The sequence below is a fragment of the Passer domesticus genome, chromosome 8 (assembly GCF_036417665.1).
Source record: "Passer domesticus isolate bPasDom1 chromosome 8, bPasDom1.hap1, whole genome shotgun sequence".
NCBI classification, from domain to species: domain Eukaryota; kingdom Metazoa; phylum Chordata; class Aves; order Passeriformes; family Passeridae; genus Passer; species Passer domesticus.
In genome coordinates this window covers 29,339,717-29,358,552 of record NC_087481.1, presented here as the reverse complement: position 1 = coordinate 29,358,552, position 18,836 = coordinate 29,339,717, and the positions used below count along the sequence as shown (strand labels likewise).

The 18,836-nt window shown below is 36.6% G+C and overlaps 1 protein-coding gene across 3 annotated transcripts in view; it reads left to right on the top strand.

The window, feature by feature from the left end:
- Nucleotides 1-18,836, top strand: part of CABCOCO1 (ciliary associated calcium binding coiled-coil 1) — a 126,409-nt gene that overhangs the window by 91,845 nt on the left and 15,728 nt on the right. For all 3 annotated transcript variants that reach the window (XM_064430013.1, XM_064430014.1, XM_064430015.1), the window contains exon 5: nucleotides 773-845. In XM_064430013.1, the coding sequence (XP_064286083.1) occupies nucleotides 773-845 (73 nt within the window). The remainder of the gene's footprint in view (nucleotides 1-772; nucleotides 846-18,836) is intronic.

Here is an 18,836-nt window from a genome sequence, read left to right as displayed (position 1 = left end):
CATATGTCAAAATAATGTGACACAAGCCAGGAGTTCTGTATCATGATTGTAAGAGAAGAACTAATTGTAACAGACTGTGACAGACAAAACTTTTGGTTAAACAAATGCTATATCATTGATCATTAGAAAAGGAAACAAAGAAAATTATTTGACACATGTAAAATGGAAAGCCATACATGTTTAAGGAAGATAAATATTTTAGTCCATTGACAAGGTCTATTTAAAATTACTTTTGCTATAGTACACAAAACTGCTGTGTGTTAATCTAGTTTTTTGGTTTTTCTTTGAGGAAATACTACACTGATTTTACAAAGTGACCTTGAGAGAATAAATACTTCTATTCTTTATTGTTTTGGTGTTCCAAGATCAAACTTTCTCCCTGTACTGGCAGCCCATCCCAGAATCTGAAAGCTGATTTGGCTTTGTTTCCTTCTTGTCTGCTATTGCTGATAATAAAGGCATAAGTATCCTGGTGATAAGTGTTTCAGGAATTACTTTTTTCAGAGCAGAACTTTGTCTTCTCAGAGTTCAATTTCATAAGGACTAAGTGGATATATTTTTAAGTATCGCGCTGTATTTTCTACAGACATCTGATAATAAATCCTGCAAACTAAATATGCTGCTTGTTGTATCTGAAGTTAAACAACTGTTTCTTTTTAAAATTTGGAATGTTACCATGCTGGAGGGTAACTCTTAGTTTAACAAAACTTGTAATATTGTTACCTTTCCAAAAACTTACAGCTGTGATAGTCTATGTTTTGTTGTCTTTCAGCTTATTTAAACACTATAAAGCATACGAATACCTCTTCCACGGTCGTAGAGAGGAACCTGTGATAAGTAATGAGGTGAGTCATTTATATAGATGGAACTCATTATGCAGAGTTCCTTAACGAGTGCACCATGGCATATGTTTTATATTGCTCAAAGCGACTTCATGTCAACATCCCTGCATTACTAACGTAAAACGGCTGATTAAAGAGCGCAAGTTAAGATGTTTTGATCCTCATATTCAAAATTAATTTGGGATCTCAAAAAAGTGTAAATGCATTGCTTGGTTAAGTCGTTAGTTGTGGTAAATCAGGAACACTTTTGTGTAGGTATTTGTTAGTTGATGCATGTAATTTGAATTAGCAGCTTGAGTCTGACTCTGCTTTAAAATCGGCAATCAAAATCAAAAAATGTTCCGTGCCATGCCTAGTCTGGCCACAGCCCTAATAGACATGTATGCATGTGCATGTACAGAGTTCTGTTTCTACTGTAGCCACCAAGAGTTAATTATACTGGCTATAAAAAAAGAAGCAAGCTAGAAACCGAGCATTTTGAGAGAATTGAGTTAACAATAGTGAGTTGACATCACTATGAGCTTTGTCGTGTTCAAACTTATGTGTGAAAAAATATACAAGAAAATGTGTTGATGCAAAACATGGCCTTTAATCAAATGGACAGGTTCAATTAATCAAATAAACCTTCCTTTAACCTGACTGTGCTTTTTGAGGGTATTTGTTATTATACATTAAAAATATTTGCATTTTAAATTTCTATTAGGAGTCAATTGGTTGCCCAGAGGGGCACAGTAGTGTATTACTTTTGATGATGCTTATATTCTAGCCTATCAGTACACAATGAAGTTAAAATTAGCACACTGGAAAAATTCCTTTACACTTTCAGCTGGTATTTTGACTCTGGTGATGTGGGATAATTGCTTTTCATGTTGCTTTTAAGTAGCCATATTATAAAATTACTTTTCTTGACACAGATGCAAGTATTTGGAAATTATTCTTGTTATTTACAAGGTGGGTTAAAATTCCAACTATGATAAAATAGGTGAAAGAACTGTCAATACAAAGGTAGAGCAGAACTTCAGCACTACTATGTTAGGGTGGGAGTTTTGTCGTAGGTAATCAAATCAATGGGTGGTTAGCACTTCTTAATTGGTAAAATCGATTTTAATGTGGCTTTGATTAAGTAATTCTTGTGTAAACTTGAATCGTGAATCCTAGAAGGTTTCAGACTAGCTTAAAGGAAATGTTTGTGTTTCCTGAAGGCTCCTTTCTGGGTGGGTGAGATCATCATGCACTGTCCCAGCTGCAGGGCAGGGGTTGCCCTGGGCAGGCTCTGGGGGGAGCACCACCTCTGTTGAGGGAACCAGCACCTCTGGGCAGTGGTAGGAATGGATTTCAGGGACTGAATTTGGTGGTGATCCATCCAAGAAACAAGTGCCATCTACAGCTACAACTGTCACAAAACCCTGCATGACAATCTTTAACTCCTCTATGGCCTTTTCTTACCTATGATGCCACTTCACTTTAATCCATCTGTTTTGTATTCTGACCTACATGGCAGAGAGCTTTTAATTTGTCCAACTACACTCCAACACCCAAGAAAATCAATACTTATATTCTGTTAGAGTTCATTTTTGATAGGGTGATGCATTGTTCTTCAATAAGTAAAAGTTTAAGGTATTGAAGCTGCACATACAAATTTATGGCATTTTTTGCACTTGTTTTATCTGTTAAAATGTGAGGAGAGGTGAACTCAGCAGAGCCTTCAAGTTCTTTTGCTGTAACTTTGTTTTATTTAGTAATTCTTATACATAAAAGAGATCATTACTTCTATTTTGCAGTCCCTTAGATGAACAGTTTTTTGGACTGCCATGGTTTGGTGTGTGTGGCTGTGGCAGCAGCACACCTGGGGTCACTTGCTCTGCAGTGCATCTGCTCAGGGAACGGGAGATCAACTGGGAAATCCATGTCCTGAAAATAGATAGTAAATTTGTGCTCAAAGTTTGGCTTCTGTCCTGTGATGTAGACTGGTGTCTTACTGAAAAAAAAAGGCCACTGCAGACACACCACAGCTCAAAGCTGGATCTGATCCTGACTCTAAGCTGAGTGCAACTAATGTCTGAGAAGTTTTCCTTTAGCTCCAGGAATAAAAGCCTGTTCTTTTGGAACAGGACACTCTAAATTGTAATGGCCAGATTTGCCCAAATAACAAGAACCACGGTGTTCCAAGAGCTTAATTACAGCATTATCTCCTTTTGCAAATGAACACTTTGAAACAAGTCAGTGAAATGACTTGCTTCAACAGAATTGATTTGCTTCCACTGAAATGGCTTTAGCTCAGCGAGTATGTGTGCCGAAAAAATTACCTACAGAATAAAAGCCCAGCACCCTCAGGAGAAGATCTGCTTCTTTAAAAGAGATACAGCTACAACAAATAAAAGCTGTACTCACTGCTGTAATGGATATCCTTTTAGGGAAACCACAGTGTGTGTTTTCCAGAGAAATCTTATAGCGATGGGTTGTAAAGTCATTGGAATTTTTTTTTCTCTAGCACAGGCAATTATACAGTGTTCTCAATCAAGTTTCCTTTTTGATCTCTCACTGCAGTTATTTCCAAATGACCCTGTCATTTCCTGTGTAGAATAAAATCAGACAAGAAAAGGGAAATGACTCAAAACTCAGATTATGCATACAATATCTGTGGTCGTGCCACTTAACAATATCCAAGTTATTTAAATGTAGCACATAATTAGTGGAGCTTCACAGTCTGATTAATATTCTGCATTTGATGCAGCTGGCATAATAAAGCTACCTCTGTAAAACACAGACAGTGTTCAACTCTTTAAAAAAAGGTAAGAAATGCCAGGCTAATTTAAATATATAATTTTTTTGCACTGGCTAAAGCCTTTAAACCTCAAACTGCCTAAGGTGATCATATTGCCTAGGAAAAAAAAAGTTAAAACAGAAAGACATGAATGCTTGGTTAGATGATAAAACACACATCACACTGCTAACCTACTTTGACAGTATTTAAAATTTAAAACTTGCCTTTCTAGCTATCAAATCCCTTACTTCTCCTTCATTCCAGATCTACAAAGACCTATATATTATGTATGCATGAATACCTGTTAGAAAACATGACGGTACAAGGAATTGCTGAGAAGTGTTAAGATTGCCAAGTAAATTCATTGCTTTTTTTTCCTGTTACTATTATGAGCAGTTCCCCCCATTTAGAATGATTACAGAAGAAGCTGTGCTTTAGCTGTTCTGTGGCTGTGATCCAAAATGAAATGCAAGCAGTGCTACCATACCAGAGTTCTTCAGGAATATTGCTGTTAAAGATACTGGATTTTTCCCTTCTGCCTGTTCTGGACATTTTGCTCTCTAGCTGTGATTTAGTGCACCTATATTAGCTCGCAATTTCAAGGAAAGCAAAAGGAGTACAGACTAAATATTGATGTTCAGGGAGTCAATGGAGCAATTCCTATTAACACGTCAGATCTTAGAACAAAGGTTTAAATTGTTAATACATGAATTGTGTAGAAGTTTTTATTCTTTTCTATTTCTACATTTAGTTAATTTATTTTGCTTTGATAGGATGACATATTACACAATATCTTGCAATTTTTTTTTTCTCTCATTTACAAATTGTACCTTATACTGCAGTTCATGGTTTTTGCTGCTCTCTGTTGTGTATTTTTGGATAGTATGAGGCTAAGGTCTTTTGGGATTATGTCTGCTTTGAAACATTTCCTAATAAAAATAATGTGGTTGGTAAATCTAGTTTTATTCCTAGTTGCTTTAGCCAGCCTGATGGAGTAATCTGCTATTTTATGGCCCAGATGACTAGCTAAGTTTGACTTCTTGAAATAGTAGTGTACAATGCAATTTTCTTTAGAGATGTCATAGTGGGTCAGGTTGCAATAAAAATATCGAAGATTAAATTTAATGGCAGTGCAGATCCAGTATTATAGCAGTCACTAGATATCATCCTCTGTACTTAGAGTTCCAAACTAGTTTCCATTAATGCCTTTATTCTATGTTCTCCCTACTTTCTGAAGCATTAAGGATTTGGACTGTGTCTGGTCCTTATCCAGTTATGGGTTGGGTTGGGGTTTTTTTAATGTTTGAACAAAATCCCTTCTTTGTTTGAATTTAAGGAGGTGGTTAGGAAGAATATGCTTTTTAAAGCTAATAAACCTTTTTTTTTTTTCTTCTGATGGCAAGAGCCCTAAAATCTGGGACTTGACTTTGATTCGTAATCCTCATTAGGTGTTGCATATTTAGGTTGGTTAATCAGTCATTGTTTAAGCGAATTTTCTCCATGACTTCTTGAGAACTGTGTTTTAGAGATGTATGAAACCAGAACATTTCCATAAGCATATCAGCTCACACTACAGAAACTCATTCCCCAGCTAATGGAGTGCTTTTCAAAGCCTGGAGGTTTCAGATATTTTTAGTGCCTGAAAACCAATGAGTTGCTGTTTTGTAGTTTTGTTTTCTAAATATCACCATGGCAAAGACATCAAGAAGAGCATAGGACTGGAAGGGATGTCTTCAATTGTCAGCTCTCATGCTGCTTTCTCTTAGGGAAACATTCATAATCCTCTTCAGAAACCTGTCAAGCTCCAGTTTAAAAAGTTAACTTTTTTTTTTGTCTTTGCTCCTTCAGTTAGGAAGTGCCCTGATGCCTGGTTTCTGTAATTGTTATAAAACTTCAGTTTCTGGTCTGGGTGTGTTCATGACAAGCTTGTGTGCATTTGTCCTTGTGACAATTTATGCCTGTATTGGCCTTTAGCTCTTGTTCCATCCCCAGTGTTTATTTTTCTGGTGCATAAAGAGACAGCAATCTTGTTTCCAGCCTTCATTCAGCTAGACTAGAAAAGCCAGCCTTCTCTAATCTTTGCTTTAAAGGTGGATTTTGATACACCTGTGCTTACATCCATACCCACTTCTTGTAATCCTGTTGGCCTTCTTCCATAATTGTTCCACTTTAAATCAGTTTTGTTAGAACATAAGTGACCAAAACTGACATAATATTGTTGCTGAGATAAAAGCAAGGCCTTGTAAAATATCAATAGTGCTTTCTTTTCCTCTGCTGGGAGCAGCCTACGTGATAGGTCCTAGAAGCATTTTATACCTGTATTGTGTGGCTATCTCATTGTACATCTGCTATTCTAGCTCTCCTTTCTAATTGTATTTTCTAGCTGAGGTACTCCCAGTGCACTATAGGCTTAAAAAAAAAAAATATGTCCCCACAATGTCACCTCCCAATTTGTCATTGAATACAGAAGTGAATAGACTTCAAGGGTGTTCAGTCTCATCTGTGTGGTATTCCTGCACACTCATAAATTGATCATGTCTCTCACGTTGCTTTTGTCTAGAAAATTATTTATTTAATAAACTATGAAATTAGTCTGGCATCATGTATCTTTGATAAATTGATGTTGTGTTACATTCCATTTCTCTTTCATTTCCATGGTCTTATTTAGTTTTTCCTTCAAAACATGTTCCTCAAGCCTTTGCTGCTATGAAGATCAAAACCACAGCTTCGGGAGTAGGTTCATTATTTTCTGATTGTGGATGTTTAAAACTGGTACTTGGTCTTTTGATGTCTGAGGGGAAATTTTTGATGCCCATTACAGAAGTATGCCATACCCAAGTCCAGGTTCCTGAAGTAAGCAGCTGGAGAGCCAGTGGGTTTTGGACAAAATTCACAGATAACCAGCCCTTTGATCTTGAGGCTTGCTATGGCTGTAACCAAAGATCTTGAAGGACTTGTGATTAGTCTGAATGAAAAGTGGAGTCTGTTGGTATTGTATGCAGTGCTACTTCAAATATTTAAGCATCTGTTGTCTAGTAGAAACAGCCTTTGTTTTCCAAAATTGTGTTGGTATACTCATTTGTCAGTAGGGGAGCTACACTGATGTTTAGCAGTTGCATTTCCATGTAGGTCACATGCTGATGGTCTTATAATGAACTTTTAACATTCCTGAGTTTTGGTAGCTGAACTGCTCTGCCCTAAGAGCTGGTGAGAGCTCCAGAGAGCTGGTGGAATTCATAAGCCAGTGCTGAGTATTTTACAATGCTTTAGGGAATGATTAACGAAACGTTTTTTAAATTATTTTCTTAGGAAACATCAAATACAAAACAAGTCTTCTTTTTAACTCTGTAACATGCGTGAAGTCACGAAAGAAAAGAATTCAGGCAGGACGATTGCCAAATAGCTGACATGGGCTGTGCCTTCAGTGTGCTGAGCACCATGGTTCTGACCCAGCCAGCGTTTCAACAAGCGCCTCTTCTTAACAAATTGGGAGCTTTAATTTCAACAGACCTATTCACACACACAGAATTAAACTGAAAAGTGACTGGGGTCACATTGCTCAGCACCCTGGAGGGTGAAAAACTAAAGATACTAGAGAAAAAAAATATTAGGCTCATGATCACTTTTTAGTTCAGTTGTACAACTGACAAAGCATCACATTTTTTGACTGTATGATGTTAGAGAGAGAGAAGGAAAAAAATCCTTGAATTCTTGGCAGGAAAACAATTCTGGAACTATGCAGGAATTAATATATACACAGATGTGCTCTATGAGTTTTTTAATTATTTATTTAGAAAGTGACTTGATTTCCATGTGTATGGAATCGTGTGTGTGTTTGTATGTATGTGTTTGAATGTATGTAAGCATTCATAGTTGTGATAAGAGCAGTAATGACTTGTTTATTTGCTGGAATGCAGGTCAGGTAGGAACTGTAGGCTTTGACTGGAAGGATAGTCAGTACATTAATGACATCCTGTTTCTGCTATTCATCAGAATGTTCTATGACCCAAATGATGAAGTGCTCTATCAGAAGACTACAGCACATTTAAAAATGGTTATCAATCAAGATGTAAATTTTAATAGAAAACATTGAGATTGGCAGAAATGTATTGACTTGGAGAAAATTTTAAGTGGTTAAACAAAGTAGCTGAAGACAGACTATTAGGATATGAATTTTGTTTTACTTTTCTAGTATTCCAGAGTAGCTCACTCTGTTGATGCCCTTTGCGAATTCTACTTGTTTAACTTGACCAGCATGAAAAAAAGTACTTGGAGCCGAACAAAGATCAGTAATTTTATTTCACAGGAGAATCAGATAATTTTGCAGTTTGATTTAATTCCAGTTTAAAACAAAAAAATAAACCTTAACAGAATTACTATTCTTACATGTCTGTGTTTAAACTCCCTGATGCAAAAGCAGTGCTTTTGAAGATCATTTCAGTGCCCCAGCTCCATCGTGGTGCCATACAGCATAGCTGGCTCTGCTGGAGCAAGACCCACATGATTTAGGGGTCCTCAGCTTGTCATAGGGCATGTTGATGGGGAGACGGGAATCCACAAAACAGGATTCTTTATCAGCCAGTGTGGCAAACCAGCTTTGTACGTAAGCTGGTGAGAGCCAGGTAGGTCACTGCTGGCACATTGGCAGAAAGTTATTTGCACAATAACTCAACTTTAGAAAGTTCAAAGAACGTAACTTGAAAGGAATCTACTAAAAAAAAAAAATAGAGACACATTTTATTTTGAGTCCAATGCATTATGTCTGCTGCAGTCCAGTGCTATTTTCAGTGTTAAACTCTTCCATGTAATGTAGCAGGGATCAAGGAGTTATTCAAGAATGTGCCACAATTGTTTATATTTTGGTGGTTCAAATTTAGCTGCCTTTTTTTACAGCTGTTTGCCAGCAGGTACCGTTTTGGTGCCTCTACAGTTTTACTTGGTTTTCCAGAGCAGTTGCCCTATTTCCAAGATTTCCTGCATAATTTTTGGTAATTGGCAGACAGAAATCCATGACCTTCAAGTACAGTTAACAACTGTTTTGCACCCATTACCTTTATCTGCAGCTTTTCATCATCTTGAAAATCAAATTATGTTCATAAAGGTATTGGTGGAATGGGCAAGTGATGTGATATTTCATGGGCATGTATCCCCACGGGTGAATATTTAAGTATCAAATTCATACATCTTGTGACCTTATGTTATGAATAACATGTTGACCTTATTCATATAAATAAATAGCATGACATTTCTTTACCATGATGATTTATAATCAATATACATTTTAATAAATTTTCATCTGTTTAGTTGATGTTATGAGGACAAATGTAATCCAAGTCTAAATAACAGACAAATTTTACAATCCTTTAAAGTTCCTTTTTAAAATTCACCAGAAAGTTTGCGTCTTCTAATACAACCTTGAATTTTACAACTTGTCACGAGATACAACATAAAGTATTTTTACTGAACATTGAATCTGGTGTATTTGAATATTAATTCATAAAACATTATTTTGATTTCCTGTAAATATGCTAAGCTCAGCAAAATATAGTGTTACTCATTAGAAAGCTAAGTTTTATAGGATGTCTGGTTGGTATTTGAGGTAACTTATATTGCTACTTAGGTTTACATTTAATAAACCTTAGCTAAGAAAATTGTTTAAATTTCAAAGGAAAGATAATAAATAAAATGAGGGCATCGAATATTAATGTGAACTGTGCCTTTATTTTGTTAAAGCATTCAAAGTTAAATAGTGGTGGTCTGTTAACAATCTAGGGCTATTTGGCAAGTCTCTAAACTTACTCAATAATCAAAACATAAAAGGACAATGGAAACTTTTCACAATAAAAGAAAAAGGAGTTGAGTACAGAAACCAAACAAATTATTCTCTGCTTTTTCTTGGTAAGGAGGTGAACTTTATAGGAAGGGCAACAAGCTCTGTGTTAGGGTTGCCTTTTCCTGCCTTTGTTATAAATTACATCTGTCTGTGAAGAATCCTCTCCAGTTACTTCGTGGTTCATGGCTACGGGGGAGGTGTGCATGTCTATTTGGAATGGGGCAGAGAGAGACAGATTGTGGGGGAGCCTTTTCATTTTACTGGTTTGTTTTTCACTGCGGAAATGGTAATTCTAAGCATTAATTTGCCTTGCTTACTAAATATACAGATGGATAAAATTCCTAAGGATCCAGCTGTGTAAATAGAATATTAACAAAACAACTGTTTTCTTCAGCATTTGTATTATTTGTTCTTTGAAGCTTGCTAGACTTTTGGAAGACTTCAGCACCATTTAGGTTCAGTGTAATCATTCAAAATGTTTTTATTAGGGCTTAAATGAGGAAAACATTTGGCAAAGGGATGGAGTTTATCCAAAGCATTATGTTTGATTCTTTCATGAGAGTCTGAATACACTGCAACAATATTGTAAGGCACCAGAAATATGGGAATAAGCTGCCAAATGGTACTGGAAGGAGAGCCGTAAACATACCCAATATGTTGGGTGTAGTGTGCTCTCCACGCCCTCCTTCCCCTGCCCCTGGTGAGCATCCAAAGAGATCAGGCTGAGGTAGCCCAGATGTGGCAGTGCAGGGTTCTGGCCCCTTTCTCTCCTGTCTGTGCAGTTTCTTTCACCATTTGATCCCGAGGCCGGAGTCATTTGCAGGCTGCTAGCAACAGAGCAAGGTGGAAATTCTGTCCTTCTAATCCCTTCTTCAGTGTGGGCTGATGGCCAGCTCCCACCAGCTCCAGCCCACTGAGCCTCATTCTCTCCTCTTCTGATTTGGGAAATAGGCTCCCATCTGCCTCTTCCATCAGCCTTAGCTAACCTTGTGCTGCCTGAGTCTCCCACAAATCCACTGTGTTTCTGTGGAAGATGAGACTTCATTATGTGTTTTGAGCACTCAGAAAACATCAAATAGGTAGAATATCTCCTCAGGGCAGGCTTGAAAACACAGCAGCTGTAGCCTTTTGGTGTTCTTCACAGTTAAGATTATTATCTAAAGTATTTTTTGGTTTGGCTTACCACGTACACTGTTGAAAATTTGGTAGTGAACTCATCCTGAATCTCCTCTTGGCCAACTTAAAGCAAAGAGAAGAAATACTTAATTGTTTATACTTAATGTTTGCTTCTTCCTACTTGTTGGAGTGGGCAGACTGTTTGGCTGACCTTAAGATGCTTATATGGTGAGTGTTCAGCTTTTTTTTTTAGGCTGATTTTATCCTCATATTTTGTCCTCTGACTGCAAAGCCTATGTCAGAGCCCATGTAGGCTCTGCAGGGTTACATTGCAGACAGTGTTGTGTCAAGGATAATACCTAAACAAATATAGATGGTTTTGGCTGAAATACCTCAACATTCTGCTTTTCACTTTTATGACAAATGGTCCTTTTGACTTTTTGGTTAGTTCTACAAGAATCCCACAGTATTGTAAATACATATTGCAGAAAATATTGTTACTACTCCCACAGAACAGGTCATTCTGCATGAATTGCATGCTGATACACATATGACTATTTCTTTAGTATTAGAATTCCTGTGCTTGATGTTGTTTCTGTTCTATTCAAATAACACTAGGTAAGGAAAAATATCTCCTCTCCACTTGCACTGTCATTTATTTTGACAGTGCATATCAAATTTGGCTTGTGAACACAATCTAAGGAAATGGCATAGATTGTAAGTGATAAGGATGAATGTTGCATGCTTCATTTATAGGAAGACCATCCAAATATGGTCTCAGAGTTGTGAGAGCATCCTGTGCTTGAAACATCTTGAATTTTGCATTGATCAAGGCTGTGGACAAGTTTCAGCATTAACAGGCTGGAATTCAGGTCTATTTCTAGATTTACTGGACATTGTGTGTTGTGAAAAGATTGCAATACGTTGCAACCAATGCATACAGTTCTCTTATATAATAAAATGAAAGAGTGCTATGGATGTTCCTTGGAGATTATTCTACATTGAATATCTGCTTTACATTCTCTCAGCATTTTTCTTAGCATTCATTTTATATTCATGGTGCCCATTTATCATTTTTGTCTCTATCTGTTATACATTTAGGATCTTAATGATTTTCTTTTGTTCTAAGGAAGATATTGTGCCAGCTTTTTGTATTCCTTAGGTATTAGGATGTAGTTAAAGAGTTACATTTGGAGAAATGTTAAATTACCTGTAATGGTCAGATTTCCAATGAAGTATTGAAAAGTCTTACTCTCACAAAACACTATTTTCAGATTTTAGCATTGCTGTTGTCCTGGCAGGTCTAGATTAAAAGCAAGTGAGGGCTAGAGCCTAGGTAGCTGACTTTGGGGAAGGGAGGGGGTGGGAGGGGAGCTTGGTTTTTTGTGTGGCTTTTTTTTTTCCTCTCTTTTTTTTTTTTAAATAATCCTACCATTGGTCCCTGCGGTGGAATTTCTAAAAATGTCATTATGTTCTGTCGATTTTGAGAATGACCCCTTGAGTTTATTGATACTGCATGCATAGAACTGTGCACTGAACTGTTCACTTCTGTTTAATAATCATGTTTTGTTTGAGAAATCAAGAAATTGTCAAGGTGAAAATAAGGAGCCAAATGTTACTTATTTTGCCATGACACAGATTTTATCTTTTGTCCTTCCTCTTTGCTTGCAAATAGAGCTCTCTGAATTACTGAATGTAAAATTAATATCCTTTTCTTTGCTACCCTAACACAATAGGAGTAGTTAAAGACAGGATTTCAGTCTTATCTCTGTGTTTCTGAGCTACTGCTGGTTTGTCTTCAGTTCCTACTCTTGTTATTCATACTGGTTTTATTGCAGTATATTTAATTGTCTCTTTGTTCTGATCAATCCTCAGTTAAATGGGTAAATAATAAAAGAAAGAGGGTACATAATCAAATTACCAGCTGTAATTGGTCAGTCCAAGCATTACTGGAGCTTTACAGTGGGTGGAGAGAACAGGGCTTTGGTATCAGAGTCAAGAAGGCCAAGCCTTTAAAACTGACAACATAAATACATTGCTACATTGGCACATCTTTGTGAATTTAAATTACAAATTATTGTGCATAATCAGAATCAGAGCAACTGGAAAATCATACAGCATGGATAGACTTTATTAATTTTGGATACAAATGGAAGACATTAGACAAGCTTAGAAATCTGACAGACTAGGAGAATCTTAATATTTGACAAGTGTAAGATAAAATGAGAACTTCTCTCCTGGATTGCTGGGGTTTTTTCTTTCATAATAGTGGAAACATTAGAAAAACTAATAAGCAGCAAACCATATGCATTAGAATAAAATGTAGAAGTCTGTGGTAAGGAAGCTTATTTGTGTAATGGAAAAGTTTAAAGGTTATACATTAAATGGTCAGCAGAGCATTGTATGTTACACAGGGGACTGAGTTGTATGGGAGTTGGGAATTAAGGCCTAAAGTTTTTCAGAGCTTGATTGCTATTCTAATACATTTACAGCTTTGCAGACCATAACATAAGTTGGTTTTGGTTCATTTTGTAGTGAACCAATACAATTAAGAAGACAAATCTGCTTTCTTCCTTAACGTTTATCTGTTAACATACTAACAATTTTAGTGGCAAAATAAATTGCTTAATCAGATAGGTACCAATAACTCTAACCTATACAGACATACAGAATTTGATGTTTTTAAATTTTCATTTTCTCCTTCCACCAAATCAATTGAAGAATGGACAAAGAGTAAAGAAAAGGTAGCATGACTTAAAAATCTAAACCCCACTCTGTGGAATTCAGTTACATAAAAGGTCATTTTTATTGATTTGTGCTTCTTAGAGGATTCTGCCTGTCAAATCTGATAAGATCAGTATGGTGGGGAAAAATTAAAGCTGCTAATGAAGAGGACACTAAACTTGACCAATGCTACAATAAATAGTTGTGCTTCAGCAGGGTATTGCAGCTGCATGCTTACCTGGCTTTCAGGTTGACTTTGTCAACTACTTCCCAATTAAGATCCAATTTACTCAGGCTGCATAAAATCTTTGACGTGACACTGATGTGCTCTGGAACTCTGTCTTCAGGGAACAGTAATTTCTATTCATCAAAGACATCTTGAATTTTAAAATTAAAGAATTTGGGATGATGACTTTTAGACAAATTTTTCATGCGATAATGCATGAGAAGGTTTGTAATGTCTGTCCTTCTGTTACTGTTGTCAGGTATTAATTTTGAGTCAGCTGCTAAGATTTACCATTCAATTCATGTTTTCTCAATCCACTGTGCCCCAAGTAATTTCAGGGGACTGCTAGGACTGCATTGAACATAAACACTGCATTACCATGGTGTGTAACGTGGGCGTCAGACTGAAAACTATTACATTGAAAATGCTCTCTCTAAAATGCAAACATCCCATATTTACAGCTGTAGAAAATACTGCTACAACTTTGAGGTGTGTGGGTGTATATGTGTAAATAGAGTAGAAAGTGCTGTACTGGTTCATCCTCTGGGTCATTCCCAAATAAGACTTCATTTGAAAACATTTTAACTAATTGTGCTTTGTATTTTCTGTAGTGACTTAAGGAGCCTAGCTAGTTTTCAGCATTAAGAGGAGGTTGCTGCAGTATATCTGCAATATAACGGGAATTATATTTGTTAATCTACTTTGGGAGCATTTAAATTCTAATCACGCAGACGAAAGGAAATTTCAAGTGATGGCAAGTAAATTTAAATTACACAACAGTAAAGACTTTCATACCTTTGAAAATATTTCAGCACTGGCTTTTTTTTTTGCTTGCTTTGATTATCCATGATCACAGCAGCAGAATTCTATTGCTGTTGCCATAATTTCTGAAGCATAACTGTGCTAACATGAAATATGTATATATAGGTACATTTGCCAACTTGTTTTAATTTTGTCGTTGGCTTTCCACCTCATGTGTTGGGAGGGGCTGCTGATCAGTGCGGTGGCTGAAGGAGAATGCAGAATTGTTGCAGGAGAAAATGAAGATAAGCAGGCAACATTTGCAGAAAAAGTAGGCACTTTTTCTGTGGTTTCAGGATCAAGAAAATAAGATTTCCATCCCATAAAACTTGTCTCTGTGACCTCTGGGAGCCCTCTGTGGCCATGCAGGTGTTAGTGGTGCACAAGCACTGTGTAAGGCAGGATTTTTATGCCACATAAAATAGTCAGCTTTGTCCTTGTTGAGCAATCCTCTGGATCAGGTCTCACAAGCTATGTCTGTCCAGTAATCTAATGGATATCGCTTGGCTTCTCCTGAAAGCTGGATCTTGGCTAAGGTAGGAAAATGCAATACAGGATATGTAGTGACTGGAAGGGGAGGACAATTCTTTCCAAGGAAGTATTTTCCTATCCTTCTCAAGCTCAATGTCCTCCTACCATGAGCCTTTTCACCTCTTCAGCAATACCTGCTTATTGTAAAAAAGAGAGAAAAGAACTAAGCACCACTGTGACCAAAAATAGAATCCCCCCTCCTTTTTTTTCTGTGTTTAACCTGTGTTTTTTTAATCACATGCACAGCAAGAAAAAGGGGATGTGCTCTAGCAACTTGTCAGCTATGAAGCAGTGCAATTTTTTAGTTAGAATCGTGCTATCAGTTGGAAGTAAACAATAGGCCTGTATATATTTAATTATTTCCTAAATTTTGAGTTATGCTATTCTTTTAATTATGTTAATCAGGCAGGCTCGAACATTGCAAGCCTTAGGGCTTGAAGTGCAATTTCAATGCTTTGTAATAAATTTGCTGAAGTTTGGAAAAAAGATGAAATGGCTCAGTATTAAACATTTGCTTGATTTAAATTTTACTAACCCATGCACTTTATAACTCATATTCTTTCAGTGCAATGTACAGCCCCAGCAGAAGGACCATAATAGTAATTGTGAGTAAGTGTTCCTTTTGTACACAGGTTTTGCTTATAAATTTGATGAATAAAGGCCTGACTATTGAGGGAATGGTAAAGATCTGTTGTGCCTTGCACTTCAAGGTCATTGGTTCAAGCACACGTCATTAAAGGCAGAAACTTAACATCTGTCTGGTGCTTCAAAACCTACATTAAATGACTTAGTGATGTCAGTGGAGACCAGGAAAGGAAACAGCCAGTTAAATTACAAGGAAAAGGGTGGGACTAACGCACACCTCCCAAAAGGGGGAGGAATCAGGAGATGCCCAATGTACTCCTGTCTTCCCCTGCATGCAGTCCCAAGGGCTTTAGTCTCTCTTCAGTCTGGAAAGGTTGTAGCCACCCTGCTTGTTTTCATTTGATGGCATGAGCTTAATTGAGTTGAGCTAGGTAAATACTTAGGTGGAAAAGGAACCAGGGAAAATGCAGGTAGAAGATGGTTTGATGATGAAGTAATAGTGAACCTGGTTTGGTGCTGCACAACAGGCTCTTTGAAGGGAGCTGCCACACTGATATTCTGGCCACTGGTCATTACCTCAGGCATATAAATCACAGGCAGAGAACAGTTGGGCATGGTGTCCTCAAGACTGCCTTCAAGTGAGTAATTACAGCCTGCCAATGGTAATTCCCCAGAAAAGTGAATCGCATGAGGTGCTCTCTCTTTTGATCAGTTGTGCAGTGTGATTGTTGCTTAAGGCTCATTTAAAGAAGTAGTTGCTTTTCAGTGATGTGATTCCTTTATGTGAGACCTTTATGAACGTTAGGTGTGTTTAGAGGAAGGAGTTTGTGGAACATGGCAGTGACTTTTTTATTAGCCATTTAATATTTAGTTGTCAAAAGGAAGTAAATTGCTTCTGTCTGCTCTAAAATGTGCATTCTTTTTCCTGCAGCTTTTTCCCTTCCTTTGGTCTTTTTGTTATTGTTTGCTTTGAAATCTGGGTTGACACTGGACCCAGGATGTCTTTACTTAATGTATACATAGGACTTAGTGAAAGAAATTGTTTCAGCCTTTATAAAAGAGCCCTGTGACATTTCCTCTGTGGTACCTTTACTCAGGAACAGACCAAACAGACCTAAGTAGTTCCTTTATTAATAAGCCCCCTTTAGAACATTTTGTGAGTAAGAAGGAAAATAAGGTGAGAAAAACTAGAGAAGGAGAAACTCAACCTCCTAGACAAATGAATTTCCAGAAAAAAAAATATAGAGATATGCAACCCTGGCTTGGTTTGGTTTGTTTCTTTTGCCCTTTAGCCCTTGTTGCTTGTATAACATAAAGTTTTTCTACCTTTGGAAGATGTTTTAGTCACAGTTTTTTTATAGTTTTAATATGAGTATACATTGAAAATACTTAGTAATATTTTACATTTAATGTGGGACTTTCTTTTTATTCTCAACACTTCACTGAAGCAGAAAGCATTTTTGGAAGAGCTCTTACTCATCTGAGCCACTGAATTAGTCTAATGTCGCAGCTATTAATTGATGGGTGGTTTCACTTAGTTGTAATGGGGAAAAGCCAGTGGAAGATTTTACAATGGAATTTTATGAATGAAATTGTAGTTTACTTTTAAGTAAGTATGCAATGCTCTCTGAAATGATCTCTGAAACTTTGGTAAATATTTTATTCAATAACCTTAGCCCATGGTGGGTTTGTTTTTTTTTTTTGTTTTTTTTTTTTGTTTTTTTATGAGGAGAGTGAAGTTCTAACTGTCTTTTTTTAAATTTAAAATGTCAAAAGCTTCTGTATAAAAAATATATTTTGACCTCTAGGTATTCAAGCATTGCAAGAGTAGTATTTCTTAGGATTCTATCTAAATCCACATAATAGCTTTTTTTTTTTTTAAAGTAGACTGGGTGGGAAGCATGCATAGGATATGTCATTTTTTTTTCTGAAAGAAAACAAGATAATTAATCCCTCACTTTGCACCCTGTTTATTTTGCCTCCAAAGTCAAATATAAAACTTTTTTGACATAAAAAGCAGTTAGGTTTAAACTTGTTTAGGTTTAAACTTGTTAGAAAATTACATCACTTCTAAGTAATTAAAAAAAAATTCTTCAATCTCAAGTTATGGCAGCCTGCGATATTTAGTTGGAGAATGTTTAGGATTTAAAAGAAAAACAACAGAACTTTTATATTTCAAAATATTAGTACATCAGCTTTATTGGAAAAAGCTGAAATTGTTCAAATGATCTCAGTAAAACAATTTGGACTACGATTCCCGGAATGCTCATGAAGCTGACATATCTACATGTTCTCAAAAAGTCATAATCCATCATTCTGATGCTAGATCGATGGATTATGACTTTCTGATGTCACATCTGTGAATTAAGGCTTTTTTGAGTACAGCCTGCTATCCAATTATTGCCCCTATTCATATATTATAAATCATTATTCCTTCGCCAGGTAGTCAGCAGTTTCTATTTCCTGAAGTTTCAGAGCCTTCTTTTTTTAGCCATCGTGGCACTCCCATTGAGCAATCAAAAATGGAGAGCGCTGACCTGAAAAATAAAGCTTCTATCACAGCAAATTGTTGAGGGAGCAACAGTCGTTTCGAATTCTTCTAGTTTCTGTTGAAACAAATCTCATCCCCTTCCTGCACAAACAAGCAATATAATAAATTGGTACAAAAGTCAGTAGTTGGCACATACTGACTTCATTTTTAAGTGCTTATGCTTGAGTTTCTTGAAACTGATGCGTTCTTCTCAGAAGTTGCCATTTTTTTATGTGAAGAAAAATCAGCTTCTGATTTAAAGCTGAAATTTGCCAGCGTGCTACCTTAAGTGGCTGTGTCTATTAGGTGCTGTTAAACTGAAGCTCCTTTGAATGAATTATTAACAGAATAATAAACTTACCTCTAATGTAACGAAATGTATGATAAAAATAAAAAAATGCTTTACTGTAACCAGTTTAGGTGTCAAATCAAAACACATTTAGAACAACTTTATTAAAAGATAGTCAGAAAAACAGGAGTTGCTTTAGGACCTATTGTGCACTCAGAAAAGTAACTCAGAAAAATGAAATGTAATCATGCTGTGTTGGAGAGTTATCTCAACAGATTTCTCAAGCTAAAGGAATTTAGGTCTGGTCTGTGTGGATGGAGAAAATCAATAGTATGATCTTGTTGGTTTTTATTTCATTTTGCTGTACTGATATTCTTCATTAGGATGCAGTTTTCACAGTAGATGGCTGTGCTTAAAATATGCCCAGTCAGTACATTGCTGGTGGAGTAGTTGTCAAAAAGGATGGTAATCGATGAAAAAGAGTGTGGTGTAATGAGGGGAGTAGAATTCACCTTTATACTATTTGTTCTAATCCTGTGCCTGTTGTGGCAGTGCTGCCATAGTGCTGGCTTGTACCTCAGTTTCTCCTTTGGGT